At 48.3% G+C, this 21,813-nt stretch overlaps 1 protein-coding gene across 5 annotated transcripts in view; it reads left to right on the forward strand.

Annotated features, from left to right (window-relative positions):
• SLC39A14 (solute carrier family 39 member 14) overlaps positions 1-20,609 on the forward strand; it is a 57,793-nt gene extending 37,184 nt beyond the window's left edge. For 4 of the 5 annotated variants that reach the window (XM_064368843.1, XM_064368845.1, XM_064368841.1 and 1 more), the window contains exons 2-9: positions 528-806; positions 4,523-4,709; positions 9,155-9,324; positions 12,236-12,358; positions 13,203-13,391; positions 13,496-13,703; positions 15,033-15,217; positions 17,119-20,609. In XM_064368843.1, the coding sequence (XP_064224913.1) occupies positions 543-806; positions 4,523-4,709; positions 9,155-9,324; positions 12,236-12,358; positions 13,203-13,391; positions 13,496-13,703; positions 15,033-15,217; positions 17,119-17,265 (1,473 nt within the window). In that variant the 5' untranslated portion in view covers positions 528-542 and the 3' untranslated portion in view covers positions 17,266-20,609. Of the gene's footprint in view, positions 1-527; positions 807-4,522; positions 4,710-6,150; positions 6,321-9,154; positions 9,325-12,235; positions 12,359-13,202; positions 13,392-13,495; positions 13,704-15,032; positions 15,218-17,118 lie in introns of all 5 variants that reach the window. The other variant, XM_064368842.1, reaches the window with a different exon arrangement.
• Positions 20,610-21,813: the final 1,204 nt, after the last annotated feature.

Consider the following 21,813-nt stretch of genomic DNA (forward strand, 5'->3'; position numbering starts at 1 on the left):
CGGGGCTCAGCGGCTTACGCCTGTAATCCCAGCACTTTGGGAGGCGAGGTGGGTGGATCGCCTGAGGTAAGGAGTTTGAGACCAACATGCCCAACATGATGAAACCCCATCTCTACTAAAAATATAAAAAAATTAGCCAGGCGTGGTGGTGTGTGCATGTAATCCCAGCTGTTCAGGAGGCTGAGGCAGGAGAATCATTTGAACCCGGGAGGCGGAGGTTGCAGTGAGCTGAGATTGCGCCACTGCACTCCAGCCTGGGCAACGAGTGAATCTCCGTCTCAAAAAAATAATAATAATAATCACATTGCTGTTTTATTTTTTTAATTAAACCTCTTGAATTTGTCCTTTTTATTAGTTTTTATTCTGTCCTTTCAAAAGGAGGGTTTTTTTCAAAGGCTAATTCAAGAAGGAGCAGAGGCAGAGACTGAAGGAGAGTCTCGCCGTGTTGAGTGTGTGGCGGACGCACCCGGTGCTGTTGCTGGCACACAGGGAGAGGCCTCAGCTTCACCTGCCTTTTTCTCTCACAGGCTCATTTAGTCACCATGAAGCTGCTGCACCCGGCCTTCCACAGTTGCCTCCTACTGATCCTGCTTGGCTTATGGACACCCAGCCCCGAGGCTCACGCTTCGTCCCTAGGCACGCCCGCTCTCAGCGCTGCCTCCTTCCTGCAGGATCTAATGCGTCGCTATGGCGAGGGTGACAGCCTCACTCTGCAGCAGCTGAAGGCCCTGCTCAACCACCTGGATGTGGGGGTGGGCCGGAGTAATGTCACCCAACACGTGCAGGGACACAGGAACCTCTCCACGGTAAGACTCCCCTGTAAGCCAGCAGCTCCGATCAGCACAGTCTCTGGCCTCTCAGGGTTTCCTATCTAGTTGGCCCAGGGTAGCCTGGCAGCTTGGCAGAGGTAGGATGAGGCAGGTCAGTCTTGAAGACAGAGTGGACAGGCCAATTCTTTTTTCCCTGTTGTCTGAATAAGCATATTCTGAGTCTTCTGCAGTACTTTCTGACTCCACCCCCGCCCCCCGCCCCCCGCCCCCCGCCCCGCATAGGTGTTCTGAAGCCCTTAATAAAAGGTAGCCTGGGGCCAGTGGTTGATGCCTGTCATCCCAGCACTTTGGGAGGACACCTAAAGGCGGGTGGATCACCTAAGGTCAGGAGTTTGAGACCAGACTGTCCAAAATGGTGAAATCCCAACTCTACTAAAAATACAAAAATCAGCCAGGCGTGGTGGTGGGTGCCTGTGATCCCAGTTACTTGGGAGGCTGAGGCTGGAGAATCGCTTACACCCAGCAAGGCGGAGGTTGTAGTGAGCCCTGATCTCTCCACTGCACTCCAGCCTGGGCGACAGAGCAAGTCTCAAAACAAAACAAAGGTAGCCTGGAAGTGGGGTTCTCAGCCCCACAGACTCTTCCTCAGAGCTGCACTTGAGTCACTCGGAAATGCTGAGAAAACACAGCTCCCAGGCCAGCATTTCTCATAGAGTTTACCGTTTCCAGAGCCTGTTACTATCCCAGTGAGCCCACAGTCCCTGCAGGTGCAGCGGCGATTGCATTTTACAGGAGAGGACACCAAGGGTCCCACAGCGAGTCCCTGCAGAGACCCAGGCTGGAACACCAGGTCTTTTTGGCTGCCAATTCTGTGTTCTTTCTTCCATATTATCTCTGCTAATCAGACTCTGGGGCTATTTGTGGCAGCCAAATATAAGTCAGCCGGCAAAACCTTTATATATCGACTTTGTTCCCTGTGCTGGTGTTGTGGGAAATAGAGAAAAATGAGTCATATTTAGGGAGTTGACTGGCATGATGGGGAGCTTAACCAACAGAGGACAGAGTCAGCAGTGCTGAAATGAAGCATTGCATTTTGTGGGTTGGACAGTAATTGTAGGATGCAGAAATGAGAGGGGGAGAGGAGTGTGCTGGAGTCATCCGGGCAGGCTCATGCATGCAGTGTCCTCGAGCTGCCCCTTGAGATGAGTGCAGTGTGGAGATAAAAGGGACAGGGCAGGGCAGGCACGGTGGCTCACGCCTGTAATCCCAGCACTCTGGGAGGCTGAGGCAGGCGGATCACTTGAGGTCAGGAGTTCGAGAGCAGCCTGGCCAACAGGGTGAAACCCCGTCTCTACTAAAAATATAAAAATTAGCCAGGTATGATGGTGGGTGCCTGTAATCCCAGCTACTCTGGAGGCTGAGGTGAGAGAACCACTTGAACCCAGGAAGTGGAGGTCACAGTGAGCTGAGGTTGCGCCACTGCACTCCAGCCTGGGTGACAGAGCGAGACTCCGTCTCAAAAAAAAAAAAAAGGCAAGACAGGGGTGACCATGTGGTGTGGATGCAGAATGACTTGAGCACAGTAGACACCAGAGCCAGAGAGGAGTGCACCCCATGCCCCCCGGAGGTGATGCAGTGACATGGGTCTCAGGACCTGCCAGGACAGCAGCAGCATCTCGGGGTCACAGGAGGCCAGCCCTCAGCCTTTAGAAGCCCAGGCACTTATTTTGGCAGCACAGTCAGAGTGCTGACTCTCAGAGATACGCCCATGTGAGACCAAACTCAGAAAAGGCCTGGCATGTAGGTGTAGACAGTATAATTAGAAGTGGAGCTGCAGGTTTCACAGGGACAGTTCGTGAGAAGCGCTTACCTGCCACCTCCCAAGGTAACTGTGCGGCAGCTGCTGGCTGGCCACGGCCCACTTTGAATCTTCAGGTTTTCCTCCCCGTGCCTCTGTGAACATACGTGTCCTCGGGCTGAGGGCAGTCCTGTATGGTTGAGGATGTGTGGGGCTGATTGGGCAGCAGCACCGTTTCGGTGGAGCCCCACCCTAGACATTTCAGCTTCAGAGAAGTAGCTGGAACCTGCATTTTAACGTAATAGCTCCCTGGGCTATTGTAATGTGCAGCCAGATTTGGTACGAAGCTTTTATCTTCAGGCACACACACAGAATGGTGTTTTCTTTGTCTCTTCTTTTCTTTTTTCTTTGTTGAGAGGGAGTCTCACTCTGTTGCCCAGGCTGCAGTGCAGTGGCGCAATCTCGGCTCACTGCAACCTCCACCTCCTGCATTCAAGCAATTCTTCTGCCTCAGCCTCCCGAGTAGCTGGGATTACAGGTGTGTGCCACTACGCCCAGCTAATTTTTATATTTTTATTAGAGACAGGGTTTCACCATGTTGGTCAGGCTGATTTTGAACTCTTGACTTCAAGTGATCTGTCTATCTTGGCCTCCCAAAGTGCTGGGATTATAGACATGAGCCATCGCGCCCGGCCCCAGAATGGTGTTTTCTAGAAACCATGCCCTAGTGACAATTTTTTTTTTTTAAGAGACAAGGTTTTGCTCTGTCACCCAGGCTAGAGGGCAGTGACATGATCATAGCTCACTCACTGTAGCCTCCAACTCCTGGGCTCTCGCAGTCCCCCTGCTGCAGCCTCCTCAGTAGTTGAGACTACAGGTATGTGCCACCACGCCTCACTAATTGTTAAATTTTTTGTCGAGAAGGGCTCTCATTATATTGCCCAGGCTGGTCTCCAATTTCTGGCCTCAAATGATCCTTCTGCTGTGGCCTTCCAAAGTACTGGGATTACAGTGTTAGCCACCATGCATGGCCACTTTGGTGACAGTGATAGAAATGTTGTCATTCTTTAAATGTCTCAGGCACTTATTTACAGATGGTTGTGCTTTTAATGTGTAACTCTCATAGCTAGCTGAGCCATAAGGATTACTTACTTCTTGTTGTTGTTGTTGTTGTTTTTTGAGACAGAATCTCACTCTGTCGCCCAGGCTGGACTGCAATGGCATGATCTTGGCTCACTGCAACCTCTGCCTCCCAGGTTCAAGCAATTCTCCTGCCTCAGCCTCCTGAGTAGCTGGGATTTCTGGGGTGCGCCACTGTGCCCGGCTAATTTTTGTATTTTTAGTAGAGATGGGGTTTCTCCAGGCTGGTCTTGAATTCCTGACCCCATGATTCGCCTGCTTCAGCCTCTGAAAGTGCTGAGATTACAGTCATGAGCCACTGTGCCCGGCTCTACTCACCTTTTTTTCTTTTTTTTTTTTTTTTAAGATGGAGTCTTACTCTGTCACCCAGGCTGGAGTGCAGTGGCACAATCTCGGCTCACTGCAACCTCCGCCTGCTAGGTTCAAGTGATTGTCCTGCCTCAGCCTCCAGAGTAGCTGGGATTACAGGTGTGTGTCATCATGCCTGGCTAATTTTTGTATTTTTAGTAGAGATGTTGTTTCACCATGTTGGGCAGGCTGGTCTTGAACTCCTGACCTTGTGATCCGCCTGCCTCAGCCTCCCAAAGTGCTGGGATTACAGGCATGAGCCACCACGCCTGGCTCTACTTACTAGTTTTTTAAGTTTAGGGGACACCTTGCCCTCATCCCTAGACTAGATGAATCTATAAATTCCCTGAAATTTGGACCTCTCTGTCTTCTTTTTTCCTCTGGGAAGGCTGAATAGGTTGCTACTTAGAGGGGCAAGGCCTGATCTTTGGGGTCTGAGCAGCTTCCTGCTTTTCCTGTGTTTCAGTGCTTTAGTTCTGGAGACCTCTTCGCTGCCCACAATTTCAGCGAGCAGTCACGAATTGGGAGCAGTGAGCTCCAGGAGTTCTGTCCCACCATCCTCCAGCAGCTGGATTCCCGGGCCTGCACTTCAGAGAACCAGGAAAATGAGGAGAATGAGCAGACGGAGGAGGGGCGGCCGAGCGCTGTTGAAGGTGAGCCAGGCTGGGAAGGCAGGAGCCTGTCTCCCAGCTCGTCCTGTCTCACAAGGACTCCCGGGCTCGGCTGCTGCTGCTCACTGAAGGCCTAACCAGTGATATCCAGGAGGAGCTTGTCAGTGTCAGGAGGGGGATCGATGATTGTACAGTCAATTTTTGTATTCGCAAGGCTGGCCTAAAACATTGTCAGACTCCTGGGCTGTAGCTGGTGCGTTGTTCAGAGCATTGGACTTTTCAAGCATCCTGTGGATGCTTTTTTGGTCCATTTTTTATTTTATGTTGAACCACAGGGGCCCAGTGCTTTGGTTTTTTTTAATCTTTTTTTTTTTTTTTTTGAGATAGAATCTCACTCTGTCTCTGGGGCTGGAGTCCAGTGGTGCGATCATAGCTCACTGCAGCCTCGACCTTCTGGGCTCAAGCGATCCTCCTCCCTCAGCCTCCTGAGTAGCTGGGACTACATGTGTGCACTACCATGCCCAGCTAATTTTTAAATTTTTTGTAGAAACAGGACGTTGCCTAGGCTGGTCTCAAACTCCTCAGCTCAAGTGATCCTTCTGTCTTGGCCTCCCAAATTGCTGGGATCACAGGCCTGAGCCACTGTACCTGGCTCACTTTGGTTATATAGTTTTACCTTGAAGACCTCCAGGAGGCTGCACTTGGCCCACTGAATCCTCCCTGCCCTCCCCAGTCTCCCTGGTCCAGCCGCAGTGGGCTTGCCGTGAGCTGTGAGTGTACGCCCTGATTGCCTAAGCCCCACAGGGCTGGCGTGTGCTGCCTACTCTTGGCACTCAGAGTATGCTGTTTATGCTACTGCAAGTCGCTGTTTTCTGCTGTCATTATTTACTTGTACGGTTTCTCTCATTTTGTTCCGTTTTTTTGAGACAGAGTTTCACTCTTGTTGCCCAGGCTGGAGTGCAATGGTATGATCCTGGCTCACTGTAACCACTCTAACCCCTGCCTCCTGGGTTCAAGTGCTTCTCCTGCCTCAGCCTCCCGAGTAGCTGGGATTACAGGCATGCGCCACCATGCCCGGCTAATGTTTTGTATTTGGTAGAGACGAGATTTCACCATGATAGTCAGGCTGGTCTCAAAATCCTGACCTCAGGTGATCACCCGCCTCAGCCTTCCAAAGTGCTGGGATTACAGGCGTGTACCAACGCACCTGGCCTGCTTTTATGGCTTTTAAGTTTCCATGCTGTTTACAACTGTCTCTCTGTAAAAAAAGGTGAGTTTCTTTTGGATAGCAGTTTTCATAGAGCTTCCCTAGGCTTCTCCGCAGCATCTGGCGAGAGATGGACTCAGCGAATGTTTACTAATGGGTTAGTGGAATTTGGTCTGCCCCATCACACCTGAATTCAGAACGGGCCAGCCCCAGGCAGCAGGAGTGTCTCCCCACCCACAGTAATAGAGGCCCTCGTCTGTTCTTGTTCCTCCACAGTGTGGGGCTTTGGTTTTCTCTGTGTCTCACTGATTAACCTGGCCTCTCTCCTGGGAGTCCTCGTCCTGCCCTGCACGGAGAAAGCGTTTTTCAGCCGTGTGCTCACTTACTTCATCGCCCTGTCCATTGGAACGCTGCTGTCTAACGCGCTATTCCAGCTCATCCCAGAGGTGCAGTAGAACAGAATCGTGCGCGTCCTCTTTCCCTGGGGCGGCACAGCTGAGCCAGTCCCTTCCTCCCCTACCCTGGGCTCCAAGGCACCCAATGACTGCCACCTGAGAATTGAACCTGTCCCTCATATCAAAGCCACCAATGACTTCTAACTCTGGGTCTCAGGGCCCACCTCTCACTCCTGGCCTCTGCAGGTGCTGTCAGATGCAAGGTTCTTCCAGTTTTCCCTCCTCCCAGGACCTGGCAGTCTCCCCTGCCTTCCTAAGCCCCATGCATAGGGCATCAAAGGAAAGCTGCAGCCACCGACTGCCATCCATGCCTTTGCTGCTAAGTACTAGCTACGGTTTTTTGTTTTTTTTTTTTTTGAGACGGAGTTTCAGTCCTGTTGCCCAGGGGGAGTGCAATGGCATGATCTCGGCTCACCACAACCTCCGCCTCCCAGGTTCAAGCAATTCTCCTACCTCAGCCTCCTGAGTAGCTGGGATTACAGGCATGCACCACCACGCCTACAAAATTATTTTTTGTATTTTTAGTAGAGACAGGATTTCTCCATGTTGGTCAGGCTGGTCTTGAATTCCTGACCTCAGGTGATCTGCCCACCTTGGCCTCCCAAAGTGCTGGGATTACAGGTGTGAGCCAGCACGCCCGGCATTTTTTTTTTTGAGATGGAGTTTCACTCATGTTGCCCAGGCTAGAGTTCAGTGGCATGATCTTGGCTCATCACAACCTCTGCCTCCCAGGTTCAAGCAATTCTCCTGCCTCGGCCTCCCAAGTAGCTGGAATTACAGGCATGCACCACCATGCCCGGTTAATTTTGTATTTTTAGTAGCTATGGGGTTTCTCCACGTTGGTCAGGCTGGTCTTGAACTCCCGACCTCAGGTGATCTGCCCGCCTCGGCCTCCCAAACTGCTGGGATTACAGGCATGAGCCACCTCACCTGGCCAGTGCTCACTCTATTCTAAGGAGAAGTCTTGGCAGTACTCAGATCTGGGCACTAAGAGCTTATCCATCTGGAATGAGATGGAAGGAAAAGAGGTTACCAGCTAATACGTAGAACTGGCCTAAAAAGTGAGTGTTGTTTAATTTTGAGCAGGCCATCATTTCTAGCATAGAGAGCCAAACAGAGAACAAAGACCAAGACAAAACAAAATTAAAATAAGATAGATGGAAGAGGGGGCCTCAGTCCTTCGTACCTTGCATCTTGACTTTTTCCTGATAGGGCTGACTTCCTGGTACCTTGACTTCACTGTTTTGAAATGTTAATTTTGTTGTTTAATTGTTATCACAGAGGAGCTATGAAAATAAGACCCAAGTTGACAGTCTGTCCACTTTTTTAGCTCAGGCAGAGATGCTGCTGTTGGGGGTGAGGATACGCAGATGCATGGTCGACCCCCTTAGGAAGTGGGGGACGCTGCCCTTCTCAGATCCATGTCAGCAGCTTCCCAGGCTTTACCAGTCAAAAGACCCAGAAAAGACAGCAGGGGCCGGGCGCGGTGGCTCACGCCTGTAATCCCAGTACTTTGGGAGGCCAAGGCGGGCGGATCACCTGAGGTCAGGAGTTTGAGACCAGCCTGACCAACATGGAGAAACCCCATGTCTACTAAAAATACAAAATTAGCCAGGCGTGGTGGCGCATGCCTGTAATCCCAGCTACTTGGGAGGCTGAGACAGGAGAATCACTTGACCCTAGCAGGCGGAGGTTGCAGTGAGCTGAGATCGCACCTCCGCACTCCAGCTTGGGTAACAAGAGTGAAACTTCGTCTCAAAAGAAAAGAAAGAAAACAAAAGAAAAGACAGCAGATGGCTTGCCGTGCCTTGCCCGTTCTTCCTGGTTGAATGTCCACCATCTTGGTGCCATCTCAAAATTTTGTGTGGATCTGACAAGCACTTTGCAGGAGAGGCCTCAACTTGGGCTATTTTTTCAGCTCCAGCAATGAAATATGTTAATTTTTTAAAGATTTGAAATGAAATTCCTTTGGACCTGTTTGAATGGAAATACTGTAATCACACGTGCTCCGCCCCTGCGGCCTGCCAGGGAGTGTCTCATCCTGGTCTGGTTCTGTCTCGCCCTCTTCTGGGCCTGGACGGAGTGTCACACTGGGCAATGTCTGAGGAAATCTTTTTGTGACAGGGTGATCCTGGAACTCTGTTCTGTATGCTTGAGCCCCTCTCAGAGCATATGGAAATAAGCAAAGAAGTTGAGAGGTGAAGACACTGAATTTTATGGGCATTGGACGTTAATCGTCCTCTATCCCTTCTGCCCTGCACATCTGGCTTGGTTGTATCTCATACAAAGCAAACCGAGTGGTCGTGGTGTCACCCAAGCCTGCGCAATGCGAATTGAACGTGCAGAAGCAAACGCAGCAGCAGAGTGACCACCCCCTTTCCACATGCTCGTGTGTCCTGTGAAAGAGAGCCCTCGAGTTCAAAGTCTCGAACAGCCTCTCTGACAGGCCTGGGCAGACCTCGGGTGTGTGACAAGGCAGCACCCTGCCCAGCCAGTCACGCCACTGGCAGGAATGATTTGGGGCTACCGGTGGCCACAGGGGCGGAAGTCACAGGGTTCAAGGCCGCCTTGAATTCCTCTTTCTTCTGAACTGATTGAAGGAAATTCCATGAGATTTGAATCACTAACAAATTTTCTATTTCTCTCTCCCTCCCTACTTGTCCCTCTCTGACTTTTCTTTTTTGTTCCGTTCATATCCACCAAACTTTCCTTGTGACCTCCCTGTCCACTCCACCTTCCTCCCCCTAAATGGTGGTTGCTGTGCCATGGGGTGTGTGCCTTCTCTCCCTGCCCTGGGTGGGGCTGGCCCTCCCTCCACACGGCAGTGTGGGGATACGGTCTCCTCTGCGTGACCGTCATCTCCCTCTGCTCCCTCATGGGGGCCAGCGTGGTGCCCTTCATGAAGAAGACCTTTTACAAGAGGCTGCTGCTCTACTTCATAGCTCTGGCGATTGGAACCCTCTACTCCAACGCCCTCTTCCAGCTCATCCCGGAGGTATGGCAAGCCAGGGCCCTCACCCCGGAGCACGCCGGTGGGCACAGTGGGAGGGCCTCCGTTTGGATGGAAGGCATGGAGAGGGCACTTGGAGGCCCTTTCTTTTTGGAAAGTGAAGCTAGGACTTAGGTGTGAGCTAGGAGAGGCAGCCTAGCATAGGCTGAAGAGCTGGGTTCAAATCCCAGCTCCACTATCAGTAGGTTCTGTAACCCTAGGCACATCACTGACCTCACAGTGCCTCTGTTTCTTCAGATGTGAGATGGGGAAAGCAACAGGCAGCCTCAGGAGGATGCTGTGAGGATGGAACGATTGATTCTTCGGCAGCACTGAGTGCCTGGTGCTGAAAGTGCTATCTGATGTGGAGTGAAGAGATGCAGTGTAGAGAGCTCACTCTGGCTCAGTTGTGGCACTCAGATTGAGGCTTCGGGTGCAGAGGAGTTTAAAACACATCATCAGCTGGGCGCGGTGGCTCACGCCTATAATCCCAGCACTTTGGGAGGTTGAGGCGGGAGGATCACCTGAGGTCGGGAGTTTGAGACCAGCCTGACCAACATGGAGAAACACTGTTTCTACAAAACGTACAAAATTAGCTGGGTGTGGTGGTGGGCACCTGTAATCCCAGCTACTCAGGAGGCACAAGAATCACTTGAACCCAGGAGATGGAGATTGCAGTGAGCCGAGATGGCGCCGCTACACTCCAGCCTAGGTGACAGAGTAAGACTCTGTCTCAAAACAGACAAACCAACCAACCCACACATCATCAGAACCCAGAGGTCTCAGTAAAAAGATTGTCCATAGGGAGTTTTGGGGCAAAGGTAATGCAAGTGAAGCACTGTCTGGTTTTACATACCTTGACGGTACCTTTGCCTAGTAAGTTCATGGGAAAACTCACCACAAAAGAAGAGAGAACTGATGGTTCATCTAATTTGGTATAATCCTCTTAGCAGACCCATTAATTACAGTAAGCACAGGACGTCTCCGTGCGGGTGGTCTCGCAGGCCTGAACAGAGCCGCAGTTGAAGCAGAGAGATGACTCCATGTGCCTCTTACAACACTTGATGTTGTCTCTTTTTCCTTTCCTTTTTGTTTTTTTGGAGACTGTCTCACTCTGTCGCTGGGCTGAATTGCAGGTGGTGCGATCTCAGCTCATTGCAACCTCCGCCTTCCTGGTTCAAGTGATTCTCCTGCCTCAGCCTCCTCAGTAGCTGGGACTGCAGGCGCACACCAACATGCCTAGCTAATTTTTGTATTTTTAGTAGAGACAGGGTTTCACCATGTTGGCCGGGATGGTCTCGATCTCTTGACCTCGTGATCCACCCACCTTGGCCTCCCAAAGTGCTGGGATTACAGGCGTGAGCCACCACGCCCGGCCAACGCTTGATGTTTTCTAAAATGTCAGTTGGCTCTCTCCTAGTCCATCCTTAGGTTAACTCTGAGGCATCGGTAGAACAAGTAACGTTTTACCCATTGGAATCTGACCTACACAAGAGCGTATATCCCTGAGCCTAGAACCCAGCTTTTGGAATTTCTGAAGCTCAAGCCATGATTTTGTCTTTACCATCCTTTGTGGCTTTTTGCAGAGAGGTGTTAGTTGCCTATTTTCACTTCACTTTTCCCCTGGATGATTTGACTCCCTTGGAAAGTCAACACAAAAGTGTTGTTTCCCTGGAAGGTAGTGATTGAATTTGGCCCCTTTAAAACGTAAAGACAACAAATAGCCCAGAGTTGCTTGAAGTTGGGATCAACTTTTATTTTGGACTAATTCATGAGAGGGAGGGAGTTCATTCAAGGCCTGTTTCCCATCAGAAAACAGAGGAACAACCCCATAAATAGATATACCTCCTATGCACCCATAAACATTTTAAAAAGTAAAATAAACAGAGGAGCAATTCGTTAGATACTTTTTTGTTTTTGAGACAGAGTCTTACTCTGTCACCCAGGCTGGAGTGCAGTGGTACCATCTCAGCTCCCTGCAATCTCTGCCTCCTGGGTTCAAACCATTCTCCTGCCTCACCCTCCGGAGTAGCTGGGATTACAGGTGTACCACCACACCCAGCTAATTTTTGTTTTTTTGTTTTGTTTTGTTTGTTTGTTTTTTAGTAGAGATGGGGTTTCACCATGTTGGCCAGGCTAGTCTCAAACTCCTGGCTTCAAGTAATCCACCCACCTCTGTCCTCCAAAGTACATGAGCCACCGCACCCGGCCAGGTCATTAAGCACTTTCACAAGAACCCACCATAAATCAGGAGCTTAACCTAGGACAGAATTCTCTTGATTTCGACTCCTGTCCTCTTCCCAATGGATTCTCCCCTCCCTCTTCAGTAAGTGACAGTTTCAGAAAGGACTCAAAACCCAAAAATGGATGCTCGCAGTAACACAGTCTGCTTTCTTGGTTCTGTGGTCACTGGGAGGTCTGCGGTCAGGAAGATGCTGCAGTTCTTATTATTTAACCGAGAAATGGGTTTCCCATTTTAGAAAGTATAATTACCCGTCTCCCTTTGTGTTTACAGGCAGGTCAGCCAGGAACACTAGATAAGATGAAAATAAATACAAGTGTCTGCTCCTTCAGTATGAAATCTGCTGGCAGAGAATGCCTTCATAGCAAAGCACCAAGAGAAATCAAAAGTAGAAAACCGTATCGGAGGCTGTTCTTTCTGGAATTAAAATTCTACAGATGGTCAGTCTTTTGTGTCAGCAAATGAACTTGAGAAGAACCTCACGGGTTTGGTGATGTCATATCAGGGAGACACCAGGACTAGATTTTTTCTGGAAAGAGGATGGGTAGATGGCAGAGTTCCTCCAGTACGTCTGTCTCCTCTCCTAGAGTCAAGAAAGCAGTTAAGAGATAGGAGGGGGACCAGTGAAGACACTTTATCTTCTTTAAAACTCATTTTGTTTTCCTGGGTCCACAGGCTTTTGGTTTCAACCCTCTGGAAGATTATTATGTCTCCAAGTCTGCAGTGGTGTTTGGGGGCTTTTATCTTTTCTTTTTCACAGAGAAGATCTTGAAGATTCTTCTTAAGCAGAAAAATGAGGTAAGGCCCAGTTGTTGCTGAAGGAAGCTCTTCTAGGGAAAGCACCCATCTCAGGAAAATGTCGATGTTTTGTGGTGGTGATGTTGTTAGCTCAGTATCAAAAATTTCACGAAACTCTGATTTCTTGAGGAGATAATCCCATTTCACCTCCTGAAGTGAGGCCAGACCAGAAACTAGATCTGGCCAGTGTGTCTTCTCAGCAGTAGTTTATCCCCTTTGTTTTGTTCTAGATGATTTCCTTAATATATTTGCATCTTTACAGGATGGGGAGAAGGGCTTGATAACATACATTCATTATGTATGAAGTATGACTGCAGAGAAACAGGACTGACTATTACAATACAGTTTCAAAAAGATATCTTTAGTGGCTGGCACGCAGTTATTCCCTAAATAGCTGCTGAATTGAGTGAGATAAGCCATTGCAAGAGAGGAGCTCTAAATATTTGAGCAGTGGCTGCCTTGTTGGAATAAGCATTTGCCCTGAGGCGACAGCTTTGATATCTGTCTGACGCCAGGTCCTTCGCACTTGGTACGGATTTATATACATATATATTAGAAACAGGGTCTCGCTTTGTTGCCCAGGCTGGTCTCAAACTCCTTAGCTCAAGCAGTTCTCCCACCTCGGCCTTCCACAGTGCTGGGATTACAGGTGTGAGCCCCCGTGCCTGGCCACAGCTTCATAGAACAGCTTTTGCAGCATTTCTAAGCAGGTGACCTGCTTGTGGCCTCTTCAGTGGTAGGGCTGAGGTCTTCCAGTGCATGGAGCGCTTCCTCGGAGCAGGTGCTTGGTCAGGTTTGTGGTTTTGGTGAATGTCATGCTGAGCTCTCCTTGCTGCCCCTCCAGCATCATCACGGACACAGCCATTATGCCTCCGAGACGCTTCCCTCCAAGAAGGACCAGGAGGAGGGGGTGATGGAGAAGCTGCAGAACGGGGACCTGGACCACATGATTCCTCAGCACTGCAACAGCGAGCTGGACGGCAAGGCGCCTGTGGTGGATGAGAAGGTCGTTGTGGGCTCTCTCTCTGTGCAGGTCAGTGGGCCACCAGCTGCTTGGTGGAGCCTCTGAGAGGTTGCCTCAGGCTCACCTTGAAGGCACATGGTCCAACCTTTGACTGCATGCGTGCTTTCTCCTAGGACCTGCAGGCGTCCCAGAGTGCTTGCTACTGGCTGAAAGGTGTCCGCTATTCTGACATCGGCACTCTGGCCTGGATGATCACTCTGAGCGACGGCCTCCACAATTTCATCGACGGCCTGGCCATCGGTGCCTCCTTCACTGTGTCAGTTTTCCAAGGCATCAGCACCTCGGTGGCCATCCTCTGTGAGGAGTTCCCACACGAGCTGGGTAAGCGTGTGTCCTCCGTTCTACTGGTGCTCCCTCAGGTGATGGTGCAGGCCCCCTTCCTGGGGCCGGTTCCTTGCTCCCATCTCCTCGCCTTCACAGTGCTTATTGTAACTGATTAACATGCCCCCAAAGCTTCATGGACTCTAATCACTATTTCTTAACAATTAGAGAATTTTAGCCAGGTGTGGTGGCTCACGCCTGTAATCCCAGCACTTTGGGAGGCTGAGGCAGGTGGATCACGAGGTCAGGAGTTCAAGACCAGCCTGGCCAATATGGTGAAACCCCGTCTCTACTAAAAATACAAAAATTAGCTGGGCATGGTGGTTTGCCCCTGTAGTCCCAGCTACTTGGGAGGCTGAGGCAGGAGAATCACTTGAACCCAGGAGGTGGAGGTTGCAGTGAGCTGAGATTGTACCACTGCACTCTAGCCTGGGTGACAGAGCAAGACTCCATCTCAAAAAAATAAATAAATAGATAATTTTAAATGATGGGGTTTTTATAAAGGTGTTTGTTTCCTTTTAGCCCCACATGCAGTGGCTCAGTTCTCATCTATACAGTGGGGTTAATAAGAGCACCCCATTTTAGAATTATGGTGAGGATTAAAGAAAAACAAAAGGTGAAAGGGACTTCCCATGTGCCAGGTGCTATTCTGAGCACTCAGTAAAGGCTCTCTTCCAGCCTGTTCATCTGCCAAAGGCTCAGGTGCCTGGCAGGTGCATGAACCAGGGGGTAGGAGGGACTTAGTTTGATCAGAGGGAGTGTGTGAAAAGCCAGTAATTACTCCAGAGGCTTAGGGACGACTGAGGGTCAAGTTCTGGCTTTGCCATGTATTGACTTGAGACTTTGGGCAAATCACTTCACTTCTCACAATCTCTATTTTGTTTCCGTGGTTGTTGTGAGGAAGGGGGTTCCTTCTGTTTCACCATGAATCCAGAGAGAAACGAGGAGGCCAGTGCCAGCTGGTCATCTATTTTTAAAATCCTGGGAAAGATTTTCAGCCTCTAGGCTGGGTACATGGCCAGTTTGGCAAATGGAGACGGGCCTGAACAGGAAGTTCAAGGGACTGTCTTGTCACTTCAGTCTTGAGTCTGGGGCCGTCTTGATTGTTTTTCACCCACACTTTTAGCAGTCTGACGTCATCAGTGCCCTTTGTCTCCCAAGACCTTGTATGACTGTCTCTCGAGCTGTTGCCAGGCTGGATTCAAACGCCTGGGCTCAAACCATCCTCCTATCTGAGCCTCCCAAGTAGCTGGGATTACAGGTGTGCACCACCACGCCCATCTGACTCTTCTTTCATCATTCCTTCCCTTCTCTTTCTCCCTGCTGTAGGAGACTTTGTCATCCTGCTCAACGCTGGGATGAGCATCCAACAGGCTCTCTTCTTCAACTTCCTTTCTGCCTGCTGCTGCTACCTGGGTCTGGCCTTTGGCATCCTGGCCGGCAGCCACTTCTCTGCCAACTGGATTTTTGCGCTGGCTGGAGGAATGTTCTTGTATATTTCTTTGGCTGATATGGTAAGTGTTTCATAGTTCACTGGATGGGAGGGCAGCTAAGGGGACGTTATGTAGGTATTTTTTTTTTTGGTTTGTCTCCCAGGCTGGAGTGCAATGGCGCAATCTCAGCTCACTTCAACCTCCACCTCATGGGTTCAAGCGATTCACCTGCCTCAGCCTCCTGAGTAGCTGGGATTACAGACATGCACCACCACTCCTGGCTAATTTTCGTATTTTTAGTAGAGACGGAGTTTCACCATGTTGGCCAGGCTAGTCTTGAACTCCCGACCTCAGGTGATCCATCCCCTGAGCCTCCACAGTGCTGGGATTACAGGCGTGAGCCACCAAGTCCGGCCAGTAGTTTGTTTTTAATAACAGTTTTCTTAGCTTTCTTTCACATACCACAGAGTTCGTCTGTTTAAGGTATACCTACCATTCAGTGGTTTTTAAGGGGGCATTAGATTTTAAAGGAAGAAAAGTTTATGTTTTTGTTAGCATATATCATTAAGGAAAATGATTATACTCAATCTACGGACTTTATTAATGCTTATAAAATAGCTGTATGTAGGTAAGAGAGAGAAGGAAGAAAAGAAACTTACCCGTTATTATACTACCCCTGAAACAATAATGGCAACACTTTGGTTTGTGTCTTTTTTTATTTCAATGCATAGGGCATATCTTTTTCTTTAATTTTTAATTTTTTTTTTTAGACAGAGCCTCATTCTTCCCCAGCCTGGAGTGCAGTGTGTGATCATAGGTCACTGCAGCCTTGAACTCCAGTGCTTAAGCAATCCTCCTCCCTCAGTCTCCCAAGCAGCTAGGACTGCAGACTCCAGCCACCATGCCCAGCTGATGTTTTGAATTTTTATTGAATGGACTCTCTGTGTTGCCTAGGCTGATCTTGAACTTCTGGCCTCAAGGGATCCTCCCATCTCAGCCTCCCAAAGTGCTGGGATTATAGGTGTGAGCCACTGCATCTAACCTGTTGATAACATCTTGGTAGTAAAAAGACCTCTTCAAGTGTTTAAAGTCCACAGGAAGGCCAGGCATGGTGGCAGGCAGCTGCAGAGCTACTCAGGAGGCTGAAGTGGGATGATTGCTCGAGCCCAGGAGTTCGAGGCTGCAGTGAGCTATGACCGTACCACTGCACTCGAGCCTGGGCAACAGAGTGAGAACCTGTCTCGAGAAAGGAAAAAGAAGTCTAGAATAAAAAGTTTATTTTTTTAATTAGAGTACATTTGTTTTTAGCCAGTTTCTAAACTCGTCCAGAGCCACATACATATTGAATACTTTGTTTTGCCTACATTATTGTAAAGACAACACCTGCTATTGTTAATTTTCTTTTTTTTTAATTTTGTTTTTGTTTTTGAGATGGAGGCTTGCTCTGTTGTCCAGGCAGGAGTTCAGTGGCGGGATCTCCACTCATTGTGTGCCGGGTTCAAGCTATTCTCCTTCTCCTGCCTCAGCCTCCCAAGTAGCTGGGAATATAGGTGTGCACCACCATGCCCAGCTAATTTTTTTTTTTTTGAGACGGAGTCTTGCTCTGTCGCCCAGGTTAGAGTGCAATGGCGTGACCTTGGCTCACCACAACCTCCTCCTCCCGGGTTCAAGCAATTCTCCTGCCCCAGCCTCCCAAGTAGTTGGAATTACAGGCGCCCACCACCATGGCTGGCTACTTTTTTTTGTATTTTAGTAGAGATAGGGTTTTGCCATGTTGGTCTCGAACTCCTGACCTCAGGTGATCCACCCATCTCAGATCCATCTCAGCCTCCCAAAGTGCCGGGATTAGTGAGCCACTGCCCCTGGCCCTGTTAATTTTCTTTGTCGAACCAACCTGATCTGTATCTCCATCACTGAATTGCCCTGGACTTACAAGATTAAGGAAGGAATTGCAGCTATATTGTTTCTCGCTTCTTTCTCAGTTCCCTGAGATGAATGAGGTCTGCCAAGAGGATGAAAGGAAAGGCAGCATCTTGATTCCCTTTGTCATCCAGAACCTGGGCCTCTTGACTGGATTCACCATCATGCTGGTCCTCACCATGTATTCAGGACAGATCCAGATTGGGTAGGGCCCTGCCAAGAGCCTGTGGGACCGGAAGTCGGGCCCTAGGCTGCCCGATCCCCAGCCCGAGGACTCAGCGTCCCAAAAGCACCACAGAAGAGGCCGTTCCATTCAAAACTGACACAGACTGTATTCCTGCATTCAAATGTCAGCAGTTTGTAAAACGCTCTATCCTAGGAATAAGCTGCCCTGGTAACCAGCCTCTAGCTAGTGCCTCTTGCCCTCTCCTCACCTCCTTTTCTCTCAGTGACTCTGGAACCTGAATGCAGCTTGTAAGACAAGCCTGACTTTTTTCTCTGATTACCTTGGCCTCCTTCTCTTGGAACCAGTGCTTAAAGGTTTTGAATCCTTTACCCAGAATGCAAAAATAGAGCCGGTGGTTATAACTTGGCTAGAAATATCAAGAGTTGAATCCATAGCGTGGGGCCATGACTCTAGCTGGGCACCCTGGACCTCCAGCTGGCCAACAGAAAGAAGAGACAGGAGACAGGAAGCCTTCCCGTTTTTTCAAAGTCTGTTTAATTATCTATTACTTCTCTCAAAGAGAACCTGAAGTCAGAACACGAGCAGGGTGAGGGGCGAGGCAGGGTTCATCCTGAGAGGGAGAGGAAGTCGAACCACTGCTGTGTGTCTTGTCAGGATGGTCACTTGTTCCTACTGAGAGGCTGGGTTTGGTTTTGTTTTTTGTTTTTGTTCTTTGAGACAGTCCTACTCTGTCGCCCAGGCTGGATTGCAATGGCTCGATCTCAGCCCACTGCAACGTCTGCCTCCCGTCTTCAAGTGATTCTCCTGCCTCAGCCTCCCAAGTAGCTGAGATTACAGGCGTGAGCCACTCTGCCTGGCTAGTTTTTGTATTTTTAGTAGAGAGGAGGTTTCGCCATGTTGGCCAGGTTGGTCTCAAACACATGACCTCAGATGATCCACCTCCCAAACTCATGATCTCAAACTCATGTTCTCGAACTCATGACCTCAGATGATCCACCCACCTCGGCCTCCCAAAGTGCTGGGATTACAGGCGTGAGCCACCGCGCCCGGCCAGGTATTGATTTTGTAACAGCACCCGGTGTTTCATGGCTGTCAGGTGAGCTAACGTGGAGGTGTGGCTGCCTGGACCTCTTTTAGATGAACACTGATAGAACAGAGGGTCAGGCTGTCTACAAGAAAACAGTTGGTTTGGCTGTGATTCTTCCCTCCTCTTCCCCACTGCCATCTTCTACAAGACTTGGTAGCTGCCTCCCTAGAAGCACATTCGGAGCACATTTGAGACCTTGTGTTAGAGGGGAGACTGCACAAACTATCCTCCTCCCGTTGAGATGTCTGTAGAGTGGCAAGCTGACTTGCAGAACTGGGGTGCCGTTTATGCTGTACTTAGACAGGGTAATCAGAAATGGAATCAGTGCAGGCAAAATTTAGGATTTGCTGCTTCCATAAATCAAAGCATGACTAACAGGGGTCTCTGAAATGTAAGGTCATAGACTTCACTTAGGGCATCACAGATGTTTGCAGAATGGCGGGCCTTAGGATTATGCTGCACATGGCTTTTTAATGACCTGTCTAGGTTACTGTTTCCTTGCAAAAAAAAAAAAAAAAGTCAAATCCTGTATTGAATTGAATATGAACTGATCTTTTAACTCTCTTCAGAAAATGGCTGGAGACACTTGTCTGCAAAACTGTAGGCCAGCCTCTGGCACTGTGGAGCCCTTGCCTCCGAGCTCTGGCTTCAAGGGGAGCTCATCTCCAGGTTCACTAGGTGAATTGATTTATTATTATCATATTGATAATGTGAGATTCTTCAGCCACTTTGGGGAGCCTGTCTCTCCAGAAGCCTTTCCTAGTGGTGCCCGCAGTTGCAGCTCAGGGGCCATGTTTGCAAACTGATTCACGTGCATGGCCGGCAGGAGTACTGGTTCATTACCAATGCCTGAGTTTTTCTCTTCTCACATAGAAAAGCTGTCCACTCTCAGTAATCACAAGCAGCATCGATTTTGTTTTCTCTTCTTGGGAGACATCTCTCAAACCAGGAATATTCTTGAAAAGAGCATGAGCAGGAAAACTGCTGATGATACTTTTTAAGTTTTTTTCTTATCTTGCCTGTTGGCTTCAATACATTTGAGAATGTGCTGAAGAAGGAAGATTTCAGTGATGGAGATTCTAGATTAAACATCAGGACTGACTCCTGGTAGGGTTATGGTCCAGTTTTACCAAAGAACCAATTCCTTGAATGTTGGAATCTAACTTTTTATATTGTCACTGTTATTGTTGTTGTTTTAAAATGGTTCTTCGTCTTTTCTGTTTTATTTTTCTCAAACTGCTTTCGGGAGCTAGCAGAAAATAACTCAAAAGTGTAAGACTCTGGAAGATTTTGCTTTTACCTAAGTCGCACTGATGTATTAAATTTATAATTTTAGCATTCCCAATAGACCCCGCCATTCCTTAAACATAATTCCCTTTGTTTTGGGGTAGAATACTAAGTTAGAGTTAGTGGATTTCTATCTTAGAAGAGGAGCTCAAAGCTATAATCTTTAAGAAATTGAACAATGAAATATGAAATAGGGTGCTTTCCCTTTCTGTGCACACCTATATTACCTAAAGGAATTTCCTTTCGTAGACAGCTGCCTCAAAGGGAAATCCTCTTTAAACTGTAATTGGCACAGAGGTCAGTCCTAGTTGGAGCTTAGGAGAGGTGGAGACGCTCACATCATCGGACTTGAGTTGCCACTGATTGTGGCAACCGCTTTGCCTCATAAGTCAAAAATGTGGCAATTTCTTTTGCTTTTTAGGTGTTGAATTTGCTGTCTTAAGTATTTGTACATAGTAGAAGTCTAAGGAGTAGCGAGTCGTTGGAGGACTTTTTCACCCAGATGCACCAGCTCCTATTAAGAAATTAGCAAGGAAAGTGTATGTCAGATGCAGGAACGGTGAGGCAGGGACAGGAGTTCTGCTTCTGCTCCACTCACCACTGGCACGGAGCTTGCCCCGTCTTTGCCCCCAAAGGTATTTTGTGTCTAGTGTCAAATTGGAGCTGTGCTTCGTTGGTCCTTAACCTTGCGTTTTAAAAAGAAGGCTTCTCTGTTTGGGTAGCGTAAGAACTGATTATGAACTGATTATAGTAAGTCTTCTTCCAAACAGATGGTAACATGTGGAGCATCTGCTTTATAAATAGTTGTCTGATTTTTGCAAGAGAGGTTAGGATTTTATTGTTCATATTTCCCTTTACAGTTCTGCAATTCCATCACAGTATTTTTTTAAACAACTCAGGTGTTATGAGAAGAAATTAGAAAAGAAAATTAACTTATGTGGACTGTAAATGTTTTATTTGTAAGATTCTATAAATAAAGCTATATTCTGTAATTGTTGAGTGCCTCCTGTGATCATTTGCAGTAAACATGATGTAATGAAGGCTGTTGAACACAAGGTGGCGATGGCGTCTCACTGACATACAAAGTTTTGTTTTACCAGGTCTGGTTTAACATTTGACTGGGATTTAGAAGGAATCTTTTTTTTTTGTTTTTTTTGTTTTTTTTTTGAGACAGAGTCTTGCTCTTGTCACCCAGGCTGCAGTGCAGTGGTGCGATCTCGGCTCACTGCAACCTCTGACTCCCAGGTTCAAGCAATTCTCCTGCGTAGATGCCTGCCACCACGCCTGGGTAAATTTTGTATTTTTAGTAGAAATGGGGTTTCACCATGTTGTCCAGGCTGGTCTCAAAACTCCTGACTACAGGTGATCCACCCGCCTCAGCCTCCCAAGTAGCTGGGACTACAGGCATGCGCAACCATGCCCAGCTAATTTTTTAATTTTTAGTAGAGACAGCGTTGTGCCATGTTGGCCAGGATGGTCTCAGAACTCCCGACCTCAGATGATTAGCCTGCCTCTCAAAATGCTGAGATTACAGGTAAGAGCCACCGTGCCCAGCCTATTCTCATTTTAAAACTAATTGGTTTCTCTCTCTATAGATATATCTATATCTATCTAGTTTTATATATATCTACAGAAAGAGTAGGCTTGAACTCCCAGGCTCAAGCAATCCTCCCGCCTTAACCTTTCGAGTAGCTGGGACTAGAGGCGCACACCACCATGCCTGACTAATTTTTTATTTTTTATTTTTTTTAATAGAAACATCTTGCTATTGCCCAAGCTGGCCTTGAACGCTTGGCTTCCCAAAGTGCTGGGATTATAGGCGGGAATCACCCAGCCTGGCCAAAAATGATTCGTTTCTCTTTTATGGAGGCTATGATGGCACCCTGTTGAATGATTAAAAAAAAAATTGCAGTGTTTCCAAGAAGACTTTTCTATCACGCTGTTTTCTCTTATATAAACTTGAAACTTGCAATGTGTGCTTAGTTCGTTGAAGCCACATCTCTATGTCTTACAGGGAGAAGGCCCTCTGTCAATGAGACTTAAAATTCTAAAGCTGTTTTCTTTCCAATTTAGTTGCAGGGTCGGGGATCTGTTTTTCTTTAACAACAGAAATGAGCAGTAAGATTCAAAAAAAAAAAAAGTTGGTTCAATTTTATGACTACCTCCATTAGAGATTTCCAAATGCCTGATAGTCCT

Source organism: Aotus nancymaae, unplaced genomic scaffold (genome assembly GCF_030222135.1).
Source record: "Aotus nancymaae isolate 86718 unplaced genomic scaffold, 86718_ANA_hifiasm-v0.15.2.pri h1tg000079l, whole genome shotgun sequence".
Taxonomy (NCBI): domain Eukaryota; kingdom Metazoa; phylum Chordata; class Mammalia; order Primates; family Aotidae; genus Aotus; species Aotus nancymaae.